The sequence below is a fragment of the Pholis gunnellus genome (genome assembly GCF_910591455.1).
Source record: "Pholis gunnellus genome assembly, chromosome: 10".
Taxonomy (NCBI): domain Eukaryota; kingdom Metazoa; phylum Chordata; class Actinopteri; order Perciformes; family Pholidae; genus Pholis; species Pholis gunnellus.
Genome location: NC_136537.1, coordinates 13,847,800 through 13,869,711, shown reverse-complemented (window position 1 = coordinate 13,869,711; position 21,912 = coordinate 13,847,800). Strand labels below are relative to the sequence as shown.

At 41.8% G+C, this 21,912-nt stretch overlaps 1 protein-coding gene across 1 annotated transcript in view; it reads left to right on the top strand.

Moving 5' to 3' along the window:
* Nucleotides 1–11,628, top strand: part of dock2 (dedicator of cytokinesis 2) — an 87,635-nt gene extending 76,007 nt beyond the window's left edge. The window contains exons 36-51 of the mRNA XM_079167992.1: nucleotides 1,633–1,723; nucleotides 2,601–2,711; nucleotides 3,296–3,385; nucleotides 4,283–4,387; nucleotides 4,946–5,087; nucleotides 5,483–5,564; nucleotides 5,733–5,817; nucleotides 7,170–7,256; nucleotides 7,382–7,558; nucleotides 7,998–8,081; nucleotides 8,189–8,326; nucleotides 8,884–9,011; nucleotides 9,677–9,881; nucleotides 10,001–10,106; nucleotides 10,663–10,811; nucleotides 11,295–11,628. Of these exons, the coding sequence (XP_079024118.1) occupies nucleotides 1,633–1,723; nucleotides 2,601–2,711; nucleotides 3,296–3,385; nucleotides 4,283–4,387; nucleotides 4,946–5,087; nucleotides 5,483–5,564; nucleotides 5,733–5,817; nucleotides 7,170–7,256; nucleotides 7,382–7,558; nucleotides 7,998–8,081; nucleotides 8,189–8,326; nucleotides 8,884–9,011; nucleotides 9,677–9,881; nucleotides 10,001–10,106; nucleotides 10,663–10,811; nucleotides 11,295–11,357 (1,843 nt within the window). The 3' untranslated portion in view covers nucleotides 11,358–11,628. The remainder of the gene's footprint in view (nucleotides 1–1,632; nucleotides 1,724–2,600; nucleotides 2,712–3,295; nucleotides 3,386–4,282; nucleotides 4,388–4,945; nucleotides 5,088–5,482; nucleotides 5,565–5,732; nucleotides 5,818–7,169; nucleotides 7,257–7,381; nucleotides 7,559–7,997; nucleotides 8,082–8,188; nucleotides 8,327–8,883; nucleotides 9,012–9,676; nucleotides 9,882–10,000; nucleotides 10,107–10,662; nucleotides 10,812–11,294) is intronic.
* The last annotated feature ends 10,284 nt before the right edge of the window (nucleotides 11,629–21,912 follow it).

Sequence of the window (21,912 nt, the reverse complement as noted above, 5' to 3'; positions counted from 1 at the left end):
TATTGAAAATGAAACTAATGCTAACATGACAACTTGTTATTCCCTAAACTGTATTAATTATATGCCCAAGGTATTAAATGTGTATCCTTATAGTAAACCATTTTTTCCAATTAGTATGTTTATGTTAATTAGTATTAGTAAGGATTGAACTTTCTTTACAGTTTTGCACTAACAGGAACTTTGTCAGACCTCGATCAATCTGTAACTTTAGAAAATGGTTTACAAACATTTCATGTTTTGTTTTATGAGATCTTTGTGGAGCTGTCTCATTAGGAGATTTAATTTATTTAAATTGTCTGCAGCCCTGATGCAACTTACATTGCCTCGTTGCATTATATTGCATTATATTGTGGCACACCAAGGAATTAAGCACTTAAAAGTTTACTGACTGTTTTTAATCATTGTACTTCCTGGAATTGTGTTACCTTTTTAACGTTTACAAACAACATACTGTACTCAAACGCTTTGAATTTGAGTGTAGTGTGGAATTGGGTGATCGCCTATGTCATGCTCAAAGAGGGTAGAAGGCTGTATTTTTTCCAGAGTTACAGATTATACATCAGCGATGTTTCTGCAACAATTTAAGCACAACTTGGCCAATGTTTACATAGAATAATGATATAACCTTAATTGTACTTAATTAATTAGAGCAACATTAGACTCGAGCAACTTTAGAATAATCTAAAATGAAAAGATGAATTCTACAAACTTCATCTCCCAGGTTTCCTAGGTTTCTTAACACCCAGGTATAGAAGAATTGGTCTCTTGCTAATTGAAAACCTCAAATTACTGGTGAAAAACACAGAGAGAGATGGAGGATGGAAGAGAGGGAAGGGTGGAAGAACAGGAAGGATGAAGAGCGAAGGGTCAATCAAACAAACTGGTTCAGTAAGTAGATGGAGGTGCAGATTGACTTGACATTCACACAGTCAACAGCAACTGTTGTCCTAACTAATAGAACAGGCGGAAGCTCTAGGAGGAGATGAGGTTAAAGAGAATAGAAAGCAAGACCCTTCAACATTTACCTCGACAGAATGATTGACCTGAGAGTGCATCACGCATGCAGAGGATCTTTCATTTGAAAGCATCCAGAAAGCCACCGCTTTCTTGCTTTGTCATCGATGCCCTAAGCAAGAAAGTCCAGCCTCTGCCTGTGTGGCAAAATGTTTTCCCCTAACAGAGGGAGAAGACAGAGAGAGATACAGAAAAACAAAAAACAAGCAGTAAACGAGTATGCTGGTTGGCTAGCAGCCTAATGTTCCCATCTTCCACTTTGTCGCGCTTATAAAACATAAACATATGGGCTACAAAATATCTGACAAATTATCTGCGTCAAATTGTACTTTTGCGTGTTCGCATGTGTGTGCGCTTGAATGACCGGTCTCTGTTGTGTATATATTTCATGGTACGTATATAGGTGTGTGTGTGTGAGCATGAGACAGATTGAGTGGGGCAGTGACACACTACTGTAGTGTGTAAATAAATAAATAAACAAATAAATGCTCCATATGTTTCAAGTTGCCCAACAGGGGCATCTAGTGGAGTGATGTATACATTGCATATTACGGTAACCTGACCTCCTGTAACTCTGTGTGTGTGTGTGTGTTTGTGTGTTTGTACACATGTGCTCAGGTACCTTTACAAGTTGAGGGACCTTCATCTGGAGGGTGAAAACTACACCGAGGCAGCATACACACTGCTGCTCCACTCTCGTCTGCTCAAGGTAGGACACACACACACACACACACACACACACACACACACACGCTCCTCTGATGTTTTAATGCTGCACCCAGTGTCTTGCTCTGTCTAATCACTTTTCTGTTTGCCACGAACAAGACAGTTTTTGATTATCCTTTAAATGGTTGCTTCGTCGCTGGCCTCCAAAAGATTCCGCTCCGATGGTTAGTTTATGGCATCGCATCGCTGTGTGCGCATCGCCGCGATCCCGTGTGTGCGCAGCTTTTCGTGTGAGCGTCAGCGCACGCATGTGTACTGGACCTCTTTTGTCTCTTCATCTCTTTTATGGGACACTTAGAGGCCCACAGAGAGGAACAGGGGAATAAGGGCGTCGCTCCCATTCTCTCGTCTCTCTCCTCTCGCTGTCTAGTGTCATCACATCAAAGCAGTTGAACTCTATAAAAACATTTTATATTCTCCATTCATCTCCAGTGTCAGTCCTGTCATACCTGCTTCACATTATTGAAAAGAGCGGGCTGTAAAGCACAGCATGCTCTAATCCTCCTCTCCTTCTTAGCACATAGACCTGCTCCAATAATATAAGTCAGTTTCGGATTTTTGTTTTGTTTCCAAATGAATTTCTGTGTAATTTCTGTAATGGAAGATTAACTATTGTCTCATCATAATTAATGAACATTGCGCTGCGTGTTTTTGTGTGCACTCGGCCTATGACTAATATTGATTTATTACCATCCAGAAACGAAGCTTTTAGTTCTTCTCCTCTCTTGTTTCAACATCATGATAAATGGAACAGTAAAAAACTAAGTTGGTCTGACTGTAACTTTTTCTCTTTCATTTCAGCAATACTGTGTCTCACTTTCCTGTCCTTATTTTTGATCTTCCTTCTGTCTCCGTTCCAGTGGTTAGACGAGACATGCAGTCCCCAGTTTGAGTTCCATGGCTCGCAGACCCAGCGGCAGCTCAAAGAAACTCTCTACGACACCATCATCGACTACTTTGACAAGGGCAAGGTCAGCCCTGTTTTAGACTACAGCATCTCTACAGTCTCTTTCTTAAAAACACCCTCATAGAGTAACGTGATGATTTCAAAGAAATGTTGATCAATGTTCTAACATCAAAAAGAGGCTTTCTACTCTGAAGAAAGGTGTTAGCAGTCAGTTTCTGAATTCCTTTTACAGAACGATTGGAAAAAAATCGCAAGACTAGGCAAATAACGTTGTTCACTTAAGTGAAAGGCCCAAAAGAATATCAGAAATCAATGCTCAGACTTTAATTCAGGGACATTTTCCTTCCCTGTATCAAACATTCAATATCTTTCAAGGATGAGACAGTGTTGCAATCATGCAGTCATGGTCTCCGAGCGATATGTTGGTATTTCATTCATTTTGTATTCTCTATGAGTGCTTTATGTTCTCTGAAGCAGAGAAAGAGAAGTTTCCCTCCTCCACTCTCCAGAGACCTGGAAACAGAGATTTCCACCAGATGAATTCCCACCACGACAGCTGCTGCCGAGCTATAAGCAGATGGTGTAATGAAGGACACTTCTTCCTCTCCTTGTGTGTGTGTGTGTGTGTGTGTGTGCATATGTGTTTAGATGTGGGAGGAGGCCATCACTCTGTGTAAGGAACTAGCTGAACAGTACGAAAACGAGATCTTTGACTACGAGTTACTCAGCAGGAGACTGGTAATACATGACTCTCTCAAACCTTCATGCTCTATCTTCTGCACATGATCTCACATTTGTCTCTGTATTTCATTCGCTCATCCTGTTTCTCCTAAATTCCCTTCAAAGATGTTATAGATGTCCCTGGGTGTAAGGGAGTGTTAGAAGGAAAGGAAGACACGGTCAATGTATTTAAGTTTTTGATAGCAGCAGTAGCATAGCTCACTTCCTGAGTAAATTGTCCAGCTGCCAAGTCTGTAAGTTCTAAATTGCACAACCTCAGGAAACATTCTCCCCAGTCAGCAGTTTCCACACTAAATTAGTCATCGACACTCTCAGATACTACAAACGATTCAGCACAACCATTCATCCATGTTTAAAAATGAATACTTGCTTGACACTTCAAGTCCTCCTTTAAAATAAATCTTTTTCTGAAGAACTCTAGTTTGAGCTTCCTCAATTACCATATGACCCCCAAAGTGTGATTCTTCATTGCCAATCATTAGCAACTTAAAACCTCTCAATCACTCTTCTGTTTCTTTCATCTCTTGCTTCAACAGTATAGCAGAAGTGATTCCCTCCATGCCCAAATCCAGCACCACCTTCTCCTCTATCTCCCCTTCCCTCAATTCTCCCCACAGAATTACACTTTTTCCACCAACAATGGGAAAAAAATCTTTCTTTACTGCAGCAGTGGCTCTCTCTGCTAATGTTGAATCTATGTGGTTCTATAAATTGCAGACATTGCCCTTGTATGCTGTGCATTTTATTTTTGCTCCATCTATCAAAGGCCCAGCATTCTGCTGAGGGCAGCGTTCTCATTGGCTCAAGCTGATAAAACTGCTACGGCTGCACACAGTGCACATCTGAATCTCTCTTCTGAACACGTGCTCTGTCTCTCTGTCTCCCTCTCTACAGGAGAAACAAGCCAAGTTCTACGAAAACATTATGAAGATCCTGAGGCCTAAACCAGACTACTTTGCAGTGGGCTACTATGGCCATGGCTACCCTCCATTCCTCAGGGTTTGTGTTTTGTCACTGTTTGGTGAAATTAAAAGTGAGCAGTGTTACAAATAAAGTTGTCACTTGTCATAGAATAGAAGCAAACAGATTCACACTATGAGTGAGGAGCACAGGTAGGTATCACAGACTCCTTTCCTTTTACAAAGAGGTTACAAAAACATTTTTTTCTCCATCATCAGCACTGAAACTAAGCTGTTTAAAATTGCAGCAGTGCCTCCTAAACACACCAGTGAGATGATTAACAGAATGGGACATGAAGTACCTTATGGGAACGTTGTACATTTCAGCAAATTGCAGAAATATAATATTCCACTGTTTATAGCTCCTTTACTCATTCGATGTGTTGAACTGCTGTGGTAAGGAAGTTAGTCTGTTTTGAGGGGGGCAGGGTAGAGAAAGGAGACAAGGCATAGGACCACTTTGATCTACCGGCTCTATATGAACTGACTGTCCTATAAATTAGTCCAGATGAAAAGAGAATGCCCCTTTGTGGTCGCAGGAGAAATAAGGGCTTAATCTGTATCATTGTTAACACCAGTACATTTCCCGTGGCTTCAGAACAAGGTGTTTATCCACCGCGGCAAGGAGTATGAACGCAGAGAGGACTTTCAGAACCAGCTGATGAGCCAGTTCCCCAGCGCTGTGCGCCTCAACACCACCACCATACCAGGAGACGACATCAGGAACTCTCCGCTGCAGTGTATCCTTCTGCGAGCATAACAAACCCATTAGTAAAGTGGTGGCTGTAGCTCAGTGGGTAGAGGGAATTGTTTTATCTCCAACTCCTACTGTCTGCATGTTGAAGTGTCCTTGATCAGAACCACAAGTTAGTCTCCTGGTGCTTTACAGCAGCGAACTGCTCCTTATGCTTCCGATGGGCTAAATGCAGAGGTCAAATTTCATTCTTGTACATGACGGTTCTAATAAAGTAAACTTTTTTAATAGCACAAATGTATAGTCATATTTAAATGTTTAAAACCCAGCCGCTGGAGGTCTGATGCATCTCTCAACTATCAGTCTATATATTCTAACACAGGGATGTAGAGGTACTCTCTAAAATGTAGTGATGTTTCATTCCTGAGTGATCTGAACCAGATATCCAGTGTTTCACAGTGAGGCCAGTCCTCGAGATTCCTCCTCGCCTGAAGAACAAACCTTGTCCCGACCAGATTATCAAGTCTGTTAAACAGCGTGTTTTAATCTGCATATTTTGATAAAGAAAAATGTGAATTTCTGTGAAATGATATGCACTGAAAAAGAATAGACAGTCCTGATATTATCATGTTTCCTTCCTTCTTTGTTTGACTTTCACCTCTGTCTCTCTCTATGCTTACACTATGTGCAGCTTCTACAAGTCCAACTACGTGCAGCGTTTTAACTATTCCCGGCCGGTGAGGAAAGGACCCGTGGACCCAAACAATGAGTTTGTTGTGAGTTTTTCTTAAAACACTTAAGACTACCGGGACCATTAAAGTGTTTCATAAACTAGTGTGTACTTGCATTATCTGAAAAGATGAGCTCCTGTTAAATAAGATAATACGATTTTATTCAATAGCAGAGTGGTGGTATATCGGATTATATTATAAGATTTCAAATGAGCATTTAAGACGCAACATTAGATTCAGGTATAACTGAAATAATAATAAAATAAATGGCCAATGAAATGTGTGCCGAGTGTTTAAAACACTCTGAGCAAAAGAAATAGGTCTGTGTAGGACCGATGGGAAGAAGTAGGAATGTGATTAGCTCCCAGGGACAAACCATTAAGGGGGAAGGGTGAACACATTCTCCACACATGCAAGAGAACAAAAAATACAAGATGGAATGGTTTTACATGTATGTACAAGGGTGATCACCTTAGGCATAATGATGGAATAATGGCATATTAAACACTTATTACCTGTATGGAAATGTACCGCGAGATCTCACTCCATGCTAGTACGTAGAGACCACTACAAAAGGCCCCATCACCTCCAATATAGTATAGAAAGGGATCCCAGATGTGAAAAAACTCATCTTTGAGCCAGAAGCTTATAGCTTCCATAACTCTCCAAATCCAATATGAAACGGGACAGTGATGAAGATAAAAAAGACCGTGTTAAAGCCCTGTCCCTCCATACCTCCTAACAACCTTGTGAGTACAGCTGATGACTTTCTCATAGATCTAAATGACTGAGTCCACAATGGCCCCCACATCTCTACCTGGGCAGAGGGGGATGTGTTAAATAATGCTAAAAGTCTGCTTTGCTTTAAGGTGTGATCATTTGTAAATGTTTTGTATGTAATGTAAAGATAGGTTCTCAAACTGGTCTGAAGTAGGAACTCGTAAAATGCCCCGATAGAAGATATCGCAGGTTTTGCTCTCCATGCTGTGAAAGAGAAAATGGTCTCATTCGACTGTGACCTAACCGCAGCTGTTCAGATAATCTTTACCGGGTAGAGGCCTTCCAATCTTCTCCAAGTGACAAACCATGCCAAATAATCCAACCGGGAGACTGGATCTGCCTCAGAACTCTGACCAAAAAAAACAACTGAAACCCTGCTGGTCCTGACCAAACCATCCTGCTACCAATTTCAACGTAAACCAGTATATACCGTTAAACGCTCCGTTATAGCAAACTTCTGAACAGGACTTTGAATGATGTCTTCAACAGCATTAAGTCTCTGGAAAGAGTTCAGACTTTAATACAATATATGGTATCTTGTTATGAGCATTCACAAGTGGCTGACGCTCAATTTATTGCTTAATTTTTTTCTTCTCCTTTCCGTTCCTGTGTTTTAGTCTATGTGGATTGAACGCACAACCTTCACCACTGTGTATAAGCTGCCAGGGATCCTGCGCTGGTTTGAAGCTACTGACATGAAACATGTAAGTGTGTGTGTATGTGTGTGTGTATGTGTGTGTCAGCACCACTGATTACAAAAATATTTTCTTTTTTTTCTGAATTTTTTATTCTATTCTCCAACATCCCACCACTCTGCTTCTCTCTCCAGACTACCTTGTCTCCATTGGAGAATGCCATAGAGACAATGGAGTCCACCAATGAGAAGATCCTGACCCTGATTAACCAATATCAGGCTGATTGGACCCTTCCCATCAACCCCCTCTCCATGCTGCTCAATGGCATCGTAGACCCTGCTGTCATGGGCGGCTTTGCCAAGTATGAAAAGGTAAAGAATCAACCCAATTTATAACCCTTTGCTATAACCATTGTTGACCATATTGTTTTTTTAAGATGGTATGGGAGCATTGGATTTAAAAATCCATTGTTTATTACACCTATCACAAGTTTACTTTGATTTTGGCTTGCTTTTCATTGGCCTTAATGTTCTATCTAAAAAGGCTATGATTCATTGTGACTCACCACTGAGAATGACATAAATACAAGGAACTTATGAGAGTAGGGTGTAAGCATAACTTCAAATATTATTAGTTTTCATCCTCAAACATTTTCAGTGTTATCATATCACGCATAGGATGAATTCAGGGGCCTTATAAAGTGCACATGTGGGTTGAAGAGTCAGTCATTCATTTACAAACTGAGCCTGGGCAGGTGATATGTGTAGCTGCAATGTTTTAAATGAGTTTTTAATGTTTCCTCTGTATCAGGCGTTCTTCACCGAAGAGTACAATCAGCAGCACCCAGAGGACAGAGATAAGCTGATGCGCCTCAAAGACCTCATCGCATGGCAGGTACTGAAGACTCTAACACACGTTTTTGGAATACATGTACACACCACACATAGATGTGTTGCTTTTATGTGGCCGTTCTGTTGACACCATGTTATTTGTATTTATAGATCCCATTATTGGGTGGAGGGATATCTCTCCATGGGAAGAGAGTGATGGATGACCTGCGTCCCTTCCACGAGCGCATGGAGGAGTGTTTCAAGCAGCTGAAGAAGAAAGTGGAGAAGGAGTACGGAGTGAGAGAGCTGGTAAGAACTGGGGGAGAACGGATGAGAGAGGGAGAAGAGACAAAATGTGGGGAGCAACTTTTTACTAAAACATGGTGTTTCTCTGTAATCCCAAATATGTTCTTTTTCTGCAAGTCTGGTCACATAGTTACTGTGGAAAAGCTGCGCTAATTAAGCTGCAAATGAGCTGGCCCAGGCGAACTTTAAAGATCAAAGCACTTTCAAAAGCCTTTGAGTGTATTGTTGATGTAGGATTTTGTACCTTTTAAATTCTCTACCCACCACAGCATGGTTCGGATGGTCTGACTGGGGCTGAATGTGGTCGTTAACTTGTAAATTGGTTCTGCCCTTGAGGAGAGATTAAACTGATGATGAGCCGGAGTGATGTGCTGTTTTTAAGAGTAACCCCACTTGGTTTTGCTTTTATTACATTTTCAAATGAAGTTCTTCTGCTTTGATTCACTGTCACTATTTACAGGAGTATCAGTAGAATATTATCCTTGCAGTGTTGTCTTATATATTGTAATATTATACTGTTGCATTGTCCTATATAACAATGTTCAACTCTCTATTTCTAGCCGGACATGGACGAGAGGAAGTCCACTCGTCCTCGCTCCATGCTGCGCTCCATTCGTCAGTCCATCATCTCAATCTCCTCGCTCCAGGGATCTGAATGTGGGACTCCAACCAAGCTCAATGCAGACAGGTAGCTCTGTCATAAATTGATATTTTGTCCAGTTTTAAGCCATCATTTTATGAAACACTATTTAGATCCTTGTTGTTTTACCTAAATGTTGTGATGTGGAGCTGGACTCCACTATCCCGATGCCCAATGATACCCAGCCGAGGACCGCCCAAGAAACCGTTCAGATTCACCCCTGCATATGCCCTGGTCCATAGTCCATAGGAACAGCTGGGGGGGGGAAGTGTTGACACAAATTACTCAACCAAGCAGCAGTCTGAAGTTCTAAAACAGGAATTGAACCACCCTTTCAATGAATCTCCACACTGGGCCAAGGTGTAGGACGTTTTAGTCCACTGCTCGCTCTCTCTCTCTCTCTCTCTCTCTCTCTCTCTCTCTCTCTCTCTCTCTCTCTCTCTCTCTCTCTCTCTCTCTCTCTCTCTCTCTCTCTCCATACATCACAACAAACAAAGTCTGCTAGAGGCTGGCAGACAGGCTGAGTCTGTATGTACTGCGGTGCAATAACATGGCCGTCAATTTCAAATTGATGGCATAAGGTCAGGCATACATCTTATCTCAAACTGCAAAGATGTATTCTTCATGAAAAATACTCCACAACAACGTGAATATGAACAATTAACATAGATCCCCTTTAATTTACAACTCGCACCCTTCCTGCCTCCTCCCAGGGACTTCCCCCCAGAGTCGCCCTCCTCTTGGACCTCCTCCTTGCCGCGCTCCAGCGGCAGCATGAGTGCAGGCACAGTGGAGACGGTGGTGACGGTGGGCGATGCGGAGGTAAAGCTGAGGAAGAGTAAGAAGAAGAAGAAGAGGAGCAGCATGATCTTCATCACAGAGGAAAGAGAAAGGATGAATACACTGGACTCCAAACGGGTGAGACTGAGCTTTAGTGGGAGGTAGATCATGGGATGAGGTAAAGAGAAAGAAGTGGAGTAGTAGAGCTGAGTGGAAGTGTTGTTGTTGAACTTTGTGTGATCTCTGTCTCCCTCTAGCTGTCCAAGAAACAGGAGTTCCGCAGTGACACCAACTTGTCTGAGCCGAATGAAGGAAATGTGTTTTTGACCAATGCCAACTCCAGATCCCTGCCTGCCATCACAGGTGACTAAACCAACGGCCCACAGAGTCAAAACAGAAAGACATGGCCTTTGTTTTATCCTGACTGTAAGGAAACACACACATAAGTTCATGGTTTTTAAAATAATGTGTGTTAAAAACAAACTGGCAAGTTGTTGCAGTAATAGCCTGACCTAACAGAAGCTCTGATGCAAGGTGGCAAATTAGTGAATCAGTCTTGTTGCTTGTAATCGTTTCAGAAATGGGCACCAACCTCATTCAGTTTATATATCATTGCCGCAGTTGCCAAATAGTGTATCAGTGTCTCTGGCGTCTTGCCATGTTGGTCCAGGCCAGCTGAGCCAGCATCGACTGTGGTGTGGTGACACCATGTCTATTGTGCATCGCCGGCTACAAGCTGTACAGCCTCACTGAACATAAACACAAGTTCTAGCGGTGACACCGGAGCACGCAGTTCATCAGCAGAACAGCTGCAGGAGCACAATTAGTCACATTAAATGGTCTGGCGGCAGGAGGAGGGTTCATTCTAAGTTGGTTATGAATGAGACGAAAACTAAATCCTCCGTTTTTCTGTGTGGAGGTCTGTCCTTGGCGGTGATCGGGGGCGCAGAGGAGGTGGACTCTGTCAGAGCCAGGAGGGACAGCAAGAGCATGTCTGTCTGTGGGAACTCTGACCGAACAGCGGACAGACGCTCGAAGGGCGTCATCAACCTCCTCTTCAAGTCCAAGGTGAGACCAACAGGTTTCGTGCGGTCCCCTATAGAAACATCCGGTTGACGTTCAAGAATCAGAACTGCAGTTTGGGTATAGACGATGTATGCCGAATATGAAGCTACAGCCAGGGGATGGTTAGCTTAGCATAAAAGCTGGAAACAGACGGAAACAGTTAGCCTAGCTCTGTTTAATAGTAAAAATACTATGCTATGGTCATCTACGCTAAGGAAACCAGCTGCTGGCTGGCTTCTTGTTTATCCTACAGACATTGGAGTGTTATCGATCCTTTCATCTAACTCTTGGCAAGAAAGTGAATAAGAATGTTTCACATCATCCCAAAATCAGTCGTATCTAGTTTATTACAAACAATGTTAAAATGTAAAAGATCTGATATACTGATATGTGTTATTTGAATATATTTTACATCAACACAATTTTCCCAGACATATTTTGAGCTAAACCTTGTGTTTACATTACGCATGTTGTTTGTTTCAACAGAGCTCCAAATCAGAGGATGTGAAGCCCAGTGATTCAGCCAAAGGCAGCGCCAATCATTTCTGAAATCCTTTATTTTAATTTCTTGTTTGCTTTACTTATCTTTCTGCGTTTGTTTTGCAAAGAAGTTCACATAAACCTGCAAGCAAAACCAAATTATGCACCCACTCACTCAGTCTGCCTGTCAGTCTCAGTATTGCTGTTGCCTTAATATAATTGATTTTGCCTGTCAATAAAGACTATTTTTGTGGCGTGACCTTTTCCTGGTAATTCAACTGATTCCCAGTGAAGCTAAATGCCATCTTACAGCTTTTCAATCAATTGTGCTTCTACAAGAACGAGCAAACACAAACCATCCTGCCACCGTGCTTGATTAAAAAGCTTCTTATTATACGGTTTTCAGCATTGTTGTGACTGACTGAAGTTAATGGGAAAATAATCACTTGATTAAGCACAAAGGTTCACCGTGTCCTCCCAAAGGACTTTAAACACGCTGCCAAAAAAGCTTTGGAGCTGATACAACAAACAAAGTCTAATAAATTAAAAAATAATAGGGAGCAACAAACTGTGGAGCCTACTGTACAAATGCTACAGGATTTGTTGTGTGCTCACAGAGATGAGACAAAACTGTTTAGTATTTTTTCCTCAACATAAATCCTGTTAAAATCTAAAAGCATCAAGCTTAAAGGAATAGTTTGTTTTGCTAATTGCCTCCTGGATCTAGTTTAATCCAGTATGTCGTAGTCTTCACAAAATGATTCTCCAAAAATGTACTTGAGTAAGAGTAAAATGTGTGGTGCATAAAAAGTAGTCTAACGACAACAATTTACTCAAAAATGTTACTTAAGTACATGTGACTGAATAAATGTAACTAGTTACTTCTTATAGATCTGTTTCCTGAAATGTTGAGCTAGTGATTATTATTTTACGGTGATGCCACGGATGTTGCTTGGTCCTTTTGGGGGTCACCACGGAATACTTAGTATGCGAGTATGAGAGTTGCCAACTCCTCTGAGTTATAGAAAAAGCACACTGTGTGATTTGTAGTCTTTGTTGATGTTGCTGGATACGAGCACATTGGTTTCCCCAAAGAATCTGATCGCTGAGTAAGAGGGAGTGTGAATAATGTAAGGACAGACGGGTCTGCAGGGACAAATCTCCCTGGGTCTCAAGTACTCAAGTAGAAAAAAAGCTCAAGAGGGTGTTGAGCTGATTTTCTCTTTTCTCCTGCAGCAGAATAACTAATATGAGTCGGAGAAACATTGCAGCCTTAAGGCCAATGTGGAACTTTATTGTACAACTTGTGCTATCCCACCCTCACGCAGTTTGTTGGTAATACACACAGGTACAGTCAACCCTTCAGGTCCATCCTGAATCCATGCAACAAAACACGTCAAAGTCCTGACAGAGGTGGACAGGAAATTAGCTTTGTTCATTGACTTTAGTGATATTTTAATAAATATATTCAGATCAATTGTTAAAAGAGCAGACAGACCATTGCATTTGATGAATAGGAATTAGTGGCCAGTGCAGTCAATGAGGGAGACAACATATCACCTACATTGTAAAAAGGTAATTATTTTCGAAAATAAATAAAAAAATTAGGCTGTTTTAATGATTCATAGATGTGGATGAATATCTCCCTTTTGCCCTATGGTGGTTATATTTCCTCACGGCCTCTCTGTGCTCCGTCCTGCAGGAGTGCGGACATTCAGAGGGTGATTAAGAACAATGGAGACATTTTCCTTTCTCTTATTAATACTGCCATTATCTGGTGCCACACTGACCACAAGATTTCTCCGCAGCCAATTTAAAGTTGCAGAATAGCCTTGTATAATTCATCCAAAGTCTTGTACTGCAATACTTCAGTCCGGGGTGTGGATCTTCTGATTAAACCATTGCTCCATGACCACAGAGTGATATTAGTCCAGAGTCATCCATCTCACTTCTGCAAGAAAAGGATGGGTGGGTGGCTCAGTCCAATGATATGCTGTGTGTGTGTTCACAAGGGATGAAAGGGCTGCATCGGATCACTGATCAACCGATTCATTCCCATCTAAAATACTAAGAACTAACTTGGAAAGTTACCAAAATACTGATCGTTAAAATCTCTGGTGTGTAAAGGGAGAAATGTGTAAAACATTGCATTTTAAAAGTACAGGAATCATGCTCACAAAGCTATCAGAGATTTATTTGAAAACTATGACTCATTAATAGCCTGTGGCTATATTCACGATTTTCATATCAAAGTTAATGATCCAGCTCTGTGGCTTCTTCGGTTTCCAGACGGAAAACACGTCAAAAGCTCATCACACATCTCCTGAGATTATTATTAAGTGTTGCTTTGAGCCTCTGAAGGCTATTACTTACATGTCATATTAATTGGTATAACTTATGTGCTACATTTTGAAGACTTGTTATCGTATCCAACCCACCACCTTCATACGTAAAGCCGCTCTGTCTTGTTCAGCTCAGATCTGCGGGTCAAGTGATCAGATAAGCTCAAGGCTTGCATGTGCAACAGACAGTGTTGTGTCTGTCAAAAGTACATGAGTTATACTTAATAAGCACATTTTGTTTCAGTGTGATAGAATTTGGAAAATGTTAAAAAGAATGAAATGCACTCTAATTAAGAAATATATCTCGTTGAAACCATCACAGGATGTTTTCTGTATTAAGAGAGGACATGAGTTGTCACGTCTGCAGTATATTTTACACATAGAAAATAATCGTTCTTCTACAAAGTACCAGTACATATACCAGTTATATAGAGATGTTGAATTTGTCAAACAGAAAGTTTAGGGCACAAAACAGAAAAAGACAGCTTGTGTGTTTACCTGGCTAATGTATATCTATTAATCACTATATATTTTCCCCACAATGAATGCTTTATTCAAATATCTGTTAATGTCAAATGTATAACGAGTAAAGAAGCTGACAGACACATGCTTATTCGCATAAAATGCTGGAGGTTCAGGGCAGACAGAAGGCCTGGATGTATACTTAAAACGTATATCAATATATAAACAAAGCTGTATCTTGTTCGCGCTTCCCCAGAAAGTTTGAAAGATTGGATGCGTTTGGTTAATGCTGTTTGAAATGTTACTGTCGGGGGATTTGATTAAACCACCATTGAACATGAAGAGGTCTAATTTATTTAGGATGGAGTAAAGTGGTCAGTAAATTATAGATTGAGCTCACTGTGTAGTGTTCTATCTAAACTGTGCACAGCTGCACAGAGCTCTGCTGAGCCTGAGATCTGCAGGCTGCTCAGTGCTGCTGCAGCTCTGGAGGATGACAGACACGACTGAGCAGCTCCGCTCTGTCAGCGATCATAATGAATTTCATAATGAGCGGTTCCATCGGCAAATGGTCCGACGACGATTTAGCATTCATGTGCAGGTATCAGTTTATAGAAATTAATTGGGAAAGTAATAAAGGTGGTAATTTGAAAACAGTGATACTAATGTGTAGGTAGCGCAGTGGAAGCAAGCTCATTACAGCTAATTTCAAGCAAATTATAGATCAGCATCGCAAATTCCTCATAAGTTTTATGATTATTGCAACGACTGTGGCAGTGAAAACATTGTGTCGTCGCACAAAAACTGGGCCTGTAGTCCTGAGGATGGCAGGCTCATGTCCCTGAGCACTATGATGGGTAGCTGTAGTTCTATATGTCCACTAGGTGGCAGTAGGATGTAAGGCTTTACAGAACCGAGAACAATGACGACACGGACCCCCAGCATGCGTGTTGTGAATCCTCAGAGGAACAAAGAAATGTAAGAAATCATGTGATAAACTGTCCTGGTGACTGAATGAAATATGTTCTGCTTTTGTAAGCGCAGGAAAGGTGAAGTAGTTTTTTTTTCTGTACAGTTAAGAGTGTTTTCTCTCATTAGAGAGGCAGACCACCCCCTGTGAGAATTAAAGGCTTCAATGAATCTCTGCTTCTCACACCTGCTGGTGTTTTTAGCCACCAGGAAGTGTGAGCTACACACAGCTGCAGGGACTTTCTGCTCATCCCCTCTCCTAGCAAGCATCCACCTCACCAAGATGTCAGCCAGTAGAAACATGAAGGGTAACTCATTCCATCCTCACACATCCTGTAGCACACTTACAAGCAATTCTGTATGTTGTGCTACACAGCCAGAGGCTGCTTGGGTTAACACCTGAATTGATCTTGAAGTTCAGGAAAGAACAAAGTGTTATGGGCTCTCTTTGGTATTACATCTTTAATGTAATGGTTCAAATTGGCTCCAAGATATTGGCTTTTCTCCCTCCAGAGTTAAACTTATGCACAAGGTCGTTTTCTCATTTCCTCAGCTCTCAGTTTGCCTTTGGTCAGCTATGTTTTGATCTATGCTCCCCTTTTACCAGCCACGGTCTTAAAATCTAATCCCGTAGTCTTTGGTATGCGTTTGTGTAAATAAACGGTTGGGTTTAGGGAAGACGGAATATTGTCACATCACAGTGTGTGCTTGATGTCGGGTATTAATATCAAAGAGTGGGAAAAGAGCACAAGAAAGCAATTGTATTAGAAAATATGACAGTGGTATGCAAGGTTGAAACGTTGCTGTGTCTCCTCATAGAGTCCAGCTCTTTGTGGTTATCATTTTTCTTATGTGGCTTTGTGAATTGCTGACTGAGTTGTTGCTTTTATTGTGTTGTGATATGCACTCAGTTTCATTTCTACACCAAGTTTCACACAGTTCAGTGTCTAAACGGCAACATAACACAACAGCTGCCATTGTCAATTAACTCTGGTGTTACATGTTGACAAATGTGTCAGTAAGGAGAAACTGGTAAACAAACACACAGAGGCTTTAAGAGCTGCTTCTTATTATTTTTAATTTCAGGTCAAAGCAATTGTATCAGATACTTTATTTGGTTTAAGATAAAAAAAAAAGATTTATAATATCCATTCCAAGTCACCTTTTCTTTTGAAATTCCGGCTCCAGGCTGTAGAGTGCAGTGTTGAGTGAGCCAGCAGTGAGCCCAAGGCTGTTAAATGAATGATGTCTCTGGCTCTGACCTGATGGGAGCTATAGGGTGTGACAAATGCACTGTGACGTTGGAGAGCTGCAGCAGACGATGCAACGAGCCTGACAGAACCTTTTGGGACGAAAGATAGTCTACAGTTTTGCTGCGTATTAACATTTGATTTGAGGCAGTTTATTGAACCCAAGTCCCAACGTCTCCTCTCTCCGACCCGAGGCCGACTGCGGACACCTCAGTGAAGCGTATCAATCATCCCCATGTTCTATGATCGTGCACAAGCTGGTGAGCCTTTTGGCAAGGGCAGACTAGATTTGATTGCGCTATGTGTTGTTCTGCATGATGTGATTTCCCCTTTTGTTTGCCTCCTTGGTTGGATTGAGGAAGCTGATGTGTTAGGAATGAAGGCCGTTGAATAGCCAACACAACATGCTCGTTATCAGCCGTCCGTCTCCTCGGCATCCTCTACTTTTCTACTGTCAGTTAATGTTCCTCTCCCTGCCTCTTTTTAATTGTATTGTTCTTACTCGTTACTGCCAGCACTTCTTAACTTCTCCTTACTCTTACCAGTCCACAATCTCTGACCATTGAAACGCTCTCTGACAGGTTTCGCAACAGCTGATGGGGGAGCAGAAAGTGGAACAGTAGTGCTGTGAGTTTTAATGGGGCTGATGGGAATAATCCTTAATGTGACAGCTCATCTACGCAGCTGCTCACACTCCCTCTTTCTGGAATCACATATAATTATGCCTGCAGGCCTGTGAGTATGGATTATGTATATGTACAACATACTGCAGCACATATACTGTTTAATATACACTGCAGCATGTCGTTCAGCTTAAAATTGCAAATGACAGGGTGCTGGAGTGTGTGTGTGACGAGAGGAATTACAGTATTTTCAGGACTACTGACAGATTTTAATGCACAGCTTGATCTCAGAATTACCGTAATGTAATGACAATACCGTGCACGTCTGCTTTCTTACTGATAACTCAATTATATATGTTTCTTCCCTTTTGTAGGGGTACAGATAGAGTTTTGTTACTGTGTCAGGTTAATATAATTCAGTCTCTCACCTCCCTCACCATATAGGAACATTTGTATAGGGCGCTTATGTTCGCCCGGCACCAGCTGCTCTACTTAAGCAGAAAATAGTAAACTGTGTGTAGCGGGGGAACCCACTACAACCTGATGCAAGAGCAGGATATTTGACATTTGAGATTCAGTCTGCTACTCTGTGCACTTTTATTCTTGTGTGTATCCAACCATTTATTCCACCTGGTATGCAGAAGTATGCAGCAAATTGTAATCAGCATGATTCAGCACCTTTTAATCAGGCGTAACGGCACGACAGCCCATTCATTTGTGAGATATCCAGTTTGCCGTCTCATCTGTCTGATTCCATGTGAATGCAGCATAATCAGGATTTGTAACAAATGACATGCTGTGTAATGGCGACACGTTCTCATCCCAACTCTTCACACACTGAGGCCCTGTCAGACCCCTCACCTGTTCGCAGTAAACACACGGTTGACGCTGTGATTTATAACAAAAAGGCTTTCTTGGATCAAGCAACAAAACAAACTAGTCAGGTTTAGGGAAAATATAGTTGGGCTTAAAATAACTACGTAACTCTAAATAACTCGACACTAGTCTCAGCTTGTTGAAAGTCCATGTGTATTCTTGACCCATCCACCTCCCCTCCCACCCGCAAGGGGTTGTTTTTTTCAGCGATTGTACAACGTCATCACTCCAAGAGCATTTTCTCTGATCGTCTAAACATGACACGGAGGGGTTAACATTGTAATTACTTAAAACCCCAGTGCGTCTCTACAGATGCTGAAAAATGCCTTGTGTATCAGTATTGGACGCGGAGGGGGTTACAAAAGCGTCGGTATTTCACGCCCTGGAAAAGAGAGCTGGGGAAGAGTGTGAGTAAGGAGTCCGCAGGCAGCCAATGCCAGTAAAGAAAACAGGCTGTAAAAGGTGTTTGAGAAAGTGTGAGTCACTGCAACCACTAGAGGTTCTTGAGCACTGTGGAAAGACACAGAGGTGCACACTTACTCATGGACGCGGACACACACACACACACACACACACACAACCAGGCGCAAGAGTGTTCTGGCGAAGATAACAAATACAGTTTAGCTGTAGCTGCACAGATTGCAATACTATAGCTAGAGTGATTGCATAAAATATCAATATTAAACTCATGTGAAATACTTTTGAGAGGCATGATGAGAGAATTCATTTTCCGTTTTGCTCAAAAGTACAGTAATGATGTGAATAATAAGTGACAAAATGTATGACTGAAAGAGTCATATTAAGGTTTATATCCATACAAATTGGAACATATCTCATGGCTCAACCTGCCATGGGATGTAACACTGCAGGCAGATATTTCTGATTTCTACCAGACAGGAGCAATGAGGGCAGCAGCTCTTCCTCAGTTTGATCGGAATGATCTTCGGTGGCTGGAATTAAAGTTTGGTAAGCGGGATCCATGTCATCCTGCCACACGCTCTATAGAAGTGTGACTAACAAGCCTGGCATTCATCAGTAGCTGCAGGGCTGGCAGCAGCAGAGGATGATGAGGGAGTTTGACATCTTAAATCGACATCCTAATTGGTGATGGCCATACTGTCTCCAAGCTCAGTGCGTGCAATCTGCGGTGCCACATGAGTTGTTTGAGTATTGTGTCTGTGTGTGCTCTGTGGCACTATTTTTGCTTACAGATATTTCCTCGGCCTAATGACAGTCTGTGCTGGCCAGAGACACAATGGCAACAGAGGAAATGGAGAAACGGGAAGATGGAGGGAGACTGAAAGGAGAGGATATTATCTGCTGGTGGAAGAAAGAAATAGCCAGTGAGGGGCTTTGTGTAGAGAATTATGAACTGAGATTACATTCTGATAATAAAAAAATAGATGGTAATTTATACTTTAGTCGGCATGCTTAGATGTTGTGTGCGTAAACAAAAAAAGCTTCTTGGATCAACACATTGAATATGGGGATGTAGTCAACACTTGAACACTCATATATAAAATTGCGTTTCCTCCCCCCCCCCCCCCCATGATAGATGGTGAGTGTTGACCCTGAGGGATCTGGTTGATGCTTGTTTGGCAAATTGGCTGTGACCTCTGATCTACAGCCACAAGATTGCATTTAAGATTAGGTTCTCTACATAAGGATGCTTCCATTGACGTGATTGAGGTGTAAAGCCCTCGAGGGCCTTAGTGGTGCTGAAGCTGATAGCCTTAGGAGCCATTCAAGTGCCTTTGTGTCACACCTTTGGAAAACCTCACATATTTAGTGTTTGCATTCCTAAATTTATGCAAAGAGTGTTTGACGCTTGTCTTAATTTGTCAACACTGTCAGCTGATTAGAATCTGTTTGTGTTTTACGTCCCAGAGCAGACTTTCACTAATCAGAGGCCTCTCTTTGACTCGTGCTTTTGAGATTGTGGGATTCCTAGTAGACGAGGATGCAAATCCACTTTTGCAGCCAAATTGTAGCTCCCATATATGAAAAAACATCTTAAGCAGTTCAAGTTTCATGGGGCGTAAAAAGCAAACACAAATGTATACATTCTTAACAATAAACATGCACAAAAAGATAGTTTAATTCTGTTTTTTATTTATTTCAAAAACCGGGGTCATCTTCATACAATTCTTCATTTTGTTTTTTTGTATATTATACATGACATTTTCATATGAAAAAACAACTAATTTAGTCTTTCCAATAAAGCATACTATTTCCCAGCAAAAACAAAGAATATGAAGTCCAGCAATTATGTAAATCAGCAGCTAGCATCGTGTTGGACGAAAGCTTCTGTTAAACAACCATCGCGTGCGTACAGAACAGACGCAGGCTTTGTCAGGACTTAAAGGGATTGTGTGAAAAGTTGCATCTTGGTCATTAATGTAAAACAGTTGCAGTGATCCACGGGGGAAATGATCATACGTCTCTGGGGAATCACTCTGGGTATCTGACTGTCCTCCCACTGATTAGGCAGTTGTCACCAGAGGCCTGGTTGCCAAGGTAACAGCCCTCTGTCACCTCCTGTTCTCATTCGCTTCCTGCTGCTCTCCACTGTCTGCTGCGCTCTCACTCTCTTACATGTTCCTTGTCTTTTTCTTTTCCAAAGGGCAAGTGCTCGCAAACTTCTAGCGCATGCGTCCATCTCCATGTGTATGTGTAAGTTTGTGGGTTTGTGTGTGTGTGTGTGTTAGCAACAGCATGTTTTTGTGTTATCAGTCACGCAGAGTGGCCACTGTCTCCCCTGGTGATGGACTGTGATGCCAATCTGTTGCAGCAGCTCACTACAAGTCTGTCAGTGCAGAGCTGGAAAGACAGACGGAGAGAAAGAGTTGTTTATAATTCACCGTTCTCTTTCTCCACCTTCCTCACCCTTGTCATTTTTCATCCATCTCCCTTTTACCTAATTTCCTAATTGCACACTACTGTCCAGTGCCTTCCCTCCTTTGCTTGTCTGATGCTCTCTTCTCTCCATTAACCTTGTCATCCCTCCATGTTTTTTCTCCCTCCATTTTTTCTGCTTTCTTCACCCTCGGCTTCCTTGCTTCAATGAGTCCAACTTGGCTTCATGTCCTTAATCTATCATTACCGTCCACATATCCCTTCAATCTCCCTGTCCTTGTCCACGTCCACTTCCTGTTCACTTTCTTTCTTCATTTTCCTCTTCCTCACTTCGCTTTTCTTTTCAGAAATTGTTGTAGAGAGTAGCAGAGGTCTCTTTTTGTTTATTTACAGCAAAAATGTTCCATACATTGTACCTTAAATTCAAATGCACAAGCGAAAACGAAAAAAAGGACATGTGCACCTGGGCACAGACAGATATCTGACCTGTATATCTGCCGATGAGAATGAAATTGCCTTTGGGAGAGTGAGACACACTGCTGAGGGTAATGTCTACCTCGCCAGAGATGGAGAATAGAGTGACTGTCCCTGAGCTTCGGAGACAACCCCTTCCATCTGTGTGCGCCTGGCTGCCAGATGGATGCTGAGCTTTGCCCGGCCCGAATCAGAGCAATACAGACCTAAACTCACATCTACCCACCTGGAACTGTGTGCCTTGCTAAATGTTGTCCTCCCTTCTGTGGTCCCACTGGTTGCTTTTCCTTTTTTAAATGTTCATTCTTGCATTCTCACTTTGTTTCTTTGGATTATTAACAATTATTTGCAGTGCTTGCAATCTGAATTTGCAAATGTGATTAGAACCGAAAATATAGGAAAAGTAGATTTAAATTTGAGTTGTGAATGCAAAGTACAGTATATGCCCTACCTACAGTACACTGGGACAACCTAATGCCTGCCAATGTCTTTGCCTTTTACCACCCTTAATTCTTCTCCTGTTCTCTCTGTCCATTTATTGGCTCTTGTCTCAGCAGAATGGTAATTGGTGTAAGAGTTTATGGAGGACAGGCAGGTCCCGCAGGACGAACAGTCCTCTGTATGAGTCTAATTAAACACAGCCTTCTCATTGGCGCCCCTCCTTCTACTCATCCCTCTTTCTTCTACTCCTCCCTCTCACGTCCCTGTGATGCACAGTGGGCTTATTAATTACTCTGGAGTTTCCAGATCAGCGTGCTCCGTCTCAATGTCA